This window comes from Macrobrachium rosenbergii, chromosome 31, assembly GCF_040412425.1.
Source record: "Macrobrachium rosenbergii isolate ZJJX-2024 chromosome 31, ASM4041242v1, whole genome shotgun sequence".
Classification (NCBI taxonomy): domain Eukaryota; kingdom Metazoa; phylum Arthropoda; class Malacostraca; order Decapoda; family Palaemonidae; genus Macrobrachium; species Macrobrachium rosenbergii.
The window spans coordinates 25,091,884-25,097,883 of NC_089771.1; the positions used below are offsets into that span (position 1 = coordinate 25,091,884).

The following is a 6,000-nucleotide window of genomic DNA, read 5'->3' on the forward strand; positions in this document are numbered from 1 at the left end:
ATATTCAATAGCAGAGAGTGAGAGAAACTATCTTTCCAGAAAACACCAACCTATAAGTTATATACCCTAGATATTTAACTGGAAATTAACTTAAAACTGAAGAATTAACGAATTACTAAAACATTTCACATTTGCCGGAGACAAAACACCTAATAATTCACTCGAAAGTGAATTTGAAATATTTCCACATTTACGGGAAACAAAGACATAGGGGTTAACTTAAATTACTTGAGGGCAGTAAAGGTCTGTCCGTCTGTTGTTATTTTCGGAACAGTTAGCCAAACTTGGGGGCTTCACTTATCCTGGCTTCCGGTTGCCTTACTGCACGGTAGAGTAAGTTTTCATGTTCTCTCTCTCTCTCTCTCTCTCTCTCTCTCTCTCTCTCTCTCTCTCTCTCTCTCTCTCTCTCGCTTAAAATAGGGAACAAAAGGATAGAATGTTGGAGGCTGGGCTGTTACGTTATGTAATCTCTTAAAATAGGAACAAAAAAGATGGAACGTTGAGTGAGGCTTGTTACGTTATGTAATCCCTCTCTCTCTCTCTCTCTCTTAAAATAGGAACAAAAGGATGGAACGTCGAGAGAGATTGCTACTCATGTAACTTCCTCTCTCTCTCTCTCTCTCTCTCTCTCTCTCTCTCTCTCTCTCTCAAAATAGGGAATAAAGGATGGAACGTCGAGAGAGGCTTGTTACGTTATGTAACACTCTCTCAGACAGATGACTACAGATCTATGGATCTGTTTGAATTTTTCGTTTGTTTTGAGAAATAATGTATTTATATTCATACGTTTATATTTCCACACGAATATATCAAGAAACAAATGAAAAATCAATGAGATATTTTGGTCTTAATCTTGCGATACATTAATATAGTATTTAAATCGTATGCTATTGAGATTGGACTCTTATAAAATAATGTTTATTGTCTATATTATTTTATGACAGATCATAAATTTAAGATATATAGAGATTTTAAGTGTACCGCTTTAGGTGTAAATATAATTTTTTCATGTTGTGTAAGTGTTTGGGTTTCAAAATGTCATTGATCAAAATATTAACAGGAAAGACCTCTAGAAAAGTTTAACCAAGCAGTCATTTACATTTTGCATTCGTTTGTTTTCCAGCCACTAAACTGATCAGTTATTTTTATGTTATTGTTAGGAATAATTTACATATTTTATCATTACTTTTCATAGCGGTCGTATTTATTTTTCTGTCACGGCCAAGTTGTTAGTGATTTTATTTAGTCAGTCTTGTTCTGCCAATTAGTTTAAAAGCAATGATCTTCTGCCACCTGTAAGAATCATGCATTCAAGTTTTGTATATACAAAAGTACATTTTTCAAACAAAATTAAGAAGCTTACGGAGTATTTCAGTCGCCATTTTGAATCACACGAAATGTAACTGTTTACGAATGTGTATTTTGTATTATTTTCTCATGGTTTAAAATGGAAATGTTTCTGTTGTATTATTGTTTGGAAACAAATTATTTATATCTATACTGACGTTACTTACATATATTGTTTAAAGGTTTGTTCGGTCTGTAACATGAAAAGTGTCGATGTTTTGTTTATTCATTTCGAAAAGGTCTATTATTGGTAAGATTTCGACCTTTTGTAAATTTATGTAGTTTATCAACCCTTCACAAACACACACACAAGATTTTCCTCTGATTTATTGACATTATCTATGAGATTTTCCTTTTATTTATTTACAAAGATCATTTATTGACATAATCTTATCATTCTTTTTTTCTTTTATCTATTTACAAAAGATTTTCCTCATATTTATTGACATAATATGTCACCTTCATTTTCCTCTTTTTATCTAAGTTTATAAAAGATTTCCTCCTATTTATTGACATAATGCTATCATCTTCATTTTCCTCTTTATCTGTTTATAAAAGATTTTCATCTCATTTATTGACATAATCTATAATCTTCATTTTCCTATTCTATCTCTTTCTTTCCCATTGTTTAGTCTTCCACAATTTGTATTTTTTGGCATTATGTATGATGTTCATTTTAACATTTTTATGTATTTCTTTCACAGGGTCTTGTTTATCACTATTTGGGCAGCGATCGACTGGCCGAGAAGACGCTGCTCGACGCCATCAAGGTCGATCCTCACGACCACCAGTCATGGTAAGGTTGAATTTGTGTTTGTAATTAAGTTTTTTTTTTTTAATCGTAGTTTTAGTCATTTTTCTTTTTTTCAGACGTGTATTACATGCGTGTATTCATGCATATTTATATTTTATCCAGACATGTAATGCATGCGTGTATTCATGTGTTTCTCTTTTATCCAGGCATGTAATATATTTGTGTATTAATGTATATATATATATATATATGTATATATTTATATGTATGTATATATGTATGTATGTATATATATATATATATATATATATATATATATATATATATATATATATATATATTTATCATAAAGATATAATATATATATATATATATATATATATATATATATATATATATATGTCTTTATATTTTAATTTTTTTAATTGGTTTTGGTTTTGTTTTCAGTCTCATACTTTATCCAGACGTATAAATATTTGTATTTCTTTTTTTATTTTAATATATTTAATTTTTCTTTTTTCATTGCCTTTGGTCATTTTTGTGACTATACTCAACCCAGACTTGTAAGACATGCGTATGTAAATGTGTATTTATATTTCAACGTCTTGCTGCGATCCTACATCTTGAATATACGTAGTTAGTCATTACGAAGGCCCTGAACGCCAGTAAATGGGGAAGAAAGTGGTCGAACAAGAAATTTATATGACGTGTACAGGTTGGAAATAACAATTTGGGGAATATTACAGAAGACGATTACCCTGTTGATTATGGGGCAAAAGAAGTCTGGGAGATTCAGTCTCCGTGCCTTTTGTGTCTGTAACCCCGTAGGCGTATACTCTTATGTATGTAACAAAATAAGTCATAGGTAAGTGCATCCATGATATGCCTGTATGTTTGTATAAAGCGTACTTTTACATATAAATATCTGCGCGCGCGCACATGCGTATGTATTTAACCACACCATTCTCCCGTCGACATCGACGTGTCTAAACTTCCGAACGAAATATCGACCTTTTTTTTTTTATTTAAAGAAACTTCTCATTCTTGTTTTTAACTTTCGCTCGGGCGAAACTTTTTTTTTTTTTTTTTTTTTTTTTTTTTTTTTTTTTTTTTTTGAGAATGACTGGTTTCGTATCAGGCGAACTTCGCCCTTATGGCGAGATGCTACAGAGATTAATTAGCTTTGCTGGGGATGGGATTGAATCCCGGTGCAGACGTTTGATAATCAGGGGTCCTCTCCCGATGACAAGTACGTTTGGAGAGACAAAGGGATGTCCCTGGTATGTTTTTTTTTTTTTTTTTTTTATATTTGTGTTTTTCTTGTGTTTGCGTTATGAATATTGATGTTTTGTAAGGAGCGGGTAACGAACAAGTCCCTAAAACGATTCTGTGCATTTTCAGTATGTCCAGTAATTACATTTTTAATTAGTTGCATTTCTGTAAATAAAAGTAATTACGTTTGTCGTGTTTTTTCATTTATGTAAATAAAAGTAATTGCAAGTTAAATTATTTGCATTTATGTAAGTAAAAGTAATTACAATTTTAATTATTTGCATTATGTAAATAAAAGTAATTACATTTTTAATTATTTGCATTTATAAAAGTACTAAATTTGATATTTAAAGTAATTTTAATGATTTGCATTTATGTAAAAAAGTAATTAGGGATGAATTTTAATTTTTCGTAAATATCATTATTTCAACTTATCATCACTTTCTCCTCATTAGGCACAGAATACATTTTGCAGTATTGTTTTGTTGACTGTACCTCTCCATCGATAATGTCTTCAATGAGAGAGCGCAGATGATAAAAGCAGTACAAATTAATGGAAATAACCCATTTATTTCGTTAGCTTTTACTGGTGTAAACATATGCGTTCTCTCATCAATAAACTGTCCTTTGTTTAAATAGTATCTCGCTACGAATTTCACCTTCGAGAAATTCGCTCAAGCTTCAGTAGCATTTCGCTACGAATTTCATCTGAAATTCGTTCAAGTTTCAACAGTATTTCTCTACGAATTTCATCGTAAAGAAATTCCTTCAGTTTCAGTATTATTTCTCCACGAATTTCATCGTGAAGAAATTCGCTCAAGCTTCCGTAGTATTTCTCTGCGAATTTCATCGTAAAGAAATTCGTTCAAGCTTCAGTAGTATTTGGCTACGAATTTCACCTGAAATTCGTCTCCTTTAATATTTGATTTCTGCGAATTTCATCGTAAAGAAATTCGTCCAAGTTTCAGTGGTATTTCTCTACGAGTTTCATCCTAAAGAAATTCATTCAGGTTTCAGCAGTATTTCTCTACGAATTTCATCGGAAAGAAATTCGTTCAAGTTTCAATAGCATTTCGCTACGAGTTTCATCCTAAAGAAATTCGTTCAAGTTTCAATAGCATTCCGCTACGAATTTCACCTGAAACTCGTTCAAGTTTCAATAGTATTTCGCTGCGAATTTCATCGGAAAGAAATTCGTTCAAGTTTCAATAGTATTTCGCTACAAATTTCATCGTAAAGAAATTCGTTCAAGTTTCAGTAGCATTCCGCCACGAATTTCACGTGAAATTCGTCTCACCTAAAATTCGTTCGAGTCTTTCTGGAGCCGAATCCTGCCCAGGGCGGATAAATCCCCCACCACTTCGGGAAGGAAGGAAGTACTTATAAAAGGATTAACCTCTGTCCCACTTCTATAAAGAAGGAAGACACTGGAAGGGGTTTCCTTGTTGCAATGTGAAGGGTTAATGGGCGTGGCATTTCAGGGGTGTAAATGTGATATGGATGGGAGGGAGGGGGAGTGGGCTTGGGGGTGGGTGCCCATTGACCCACTTGCTTAGCTTGACTTTACTACCTAAATGGGGAAGGAAGGGGGTTTCCTACTATGGTTTGAGCTTAATTTAATTGGATTGGGAAGCTAGCATTCTCCGTGAGTTGTGTTTGTCTCAATTGTGTGTGTATCATATATGTATATATATATATATATATATATATATATATATATATATATATATATATATATATATATATATATATATATATATATATATTTGAACTTATAGAAATGACATGGTAGTTCAGTACTGAACTGCTGCCTATCATTTTCCTGTGGGATTCGCTTATCACTGAAGTCACGTGCATCTACTGTGATTTTTTGCCATATATATATATATATATATATATATATATATATATATATATAAATATATATATATATATGTTTAAAATGATATATAATAATATAAGAAGGCAATCCGTTTGTAAAATGTAACAATAATTAAATGATTATAAAACAAGTTGAAGGTAATAAAATATATGATACATATATATATAAAATATATATTTCTATATGATATATATCAGTGAATATATATAGAATATATAGAATATATATATATTATATATATATGTAGTTATTATATATATAATATATATATATATATATATATATATATATATATATATATATATATATATATATATGATATATATATGTATATATATATATATATTATATAGAAAGAATTATGAAGGTCTGATAGGGGAAGAACAGTGTGGATGTAGATAAAAAAAAAAGGCTAAGTAGATCAAGTGATTATTATGAAACGGTTATGTAAACAATAAAACTTAAAAAGCAAGGGTATACACGGACCTAGAAAAAGGCTTATGGTAGATTTGATAGATGAAGTAAATCGTGTTGAGAGTGTACGATATAGAAAATAAATTCCGGAGAGCGATTCAAAGTTAACCCTGTTAGAGTTTATTTGTGGGATTTTGACTGGTTTGGTGTGAAAGTGGGTCTGAGGCAAGGAGGTGTTGTATCACCAGTGTTGTTTAATATATTTAAGGGTGAATTGGTACTAGAAGTTAAAGAAAGGATATTAGTTGTAGGTGCAAAGCTGTGGAGTTAA

At 31.1% G+C, this 6,000-nt stretch overlaps 1 protein-coding gene across 20 annotated transcripts in view; it reads left to right on the plus strand.

Moving 5' to 3' along the window:
- The window catches only part of Ttc7 (tetratricopeptide repeat domain 7), a 196,376-nt gene that overhangs the window by 115,610 nt on the left and 74,766 nt on the right, over window positions 1-6,000 (plus strand). For all 20 annotated transcript variants that reach the window (XM_067132463.1, XM_067132474.1, XM_067132455.1 and 17 more), the window contains one exon: window positions 2,052-2,143. In XM_067132463.1, the coding sequence (XP_066988564.1) occupies window positions 2,052-2,143 (92 nt within the window). The remainder of the gene's footprint in view (window positions 1-2,051; window positions 2,144-6,000) is intronic.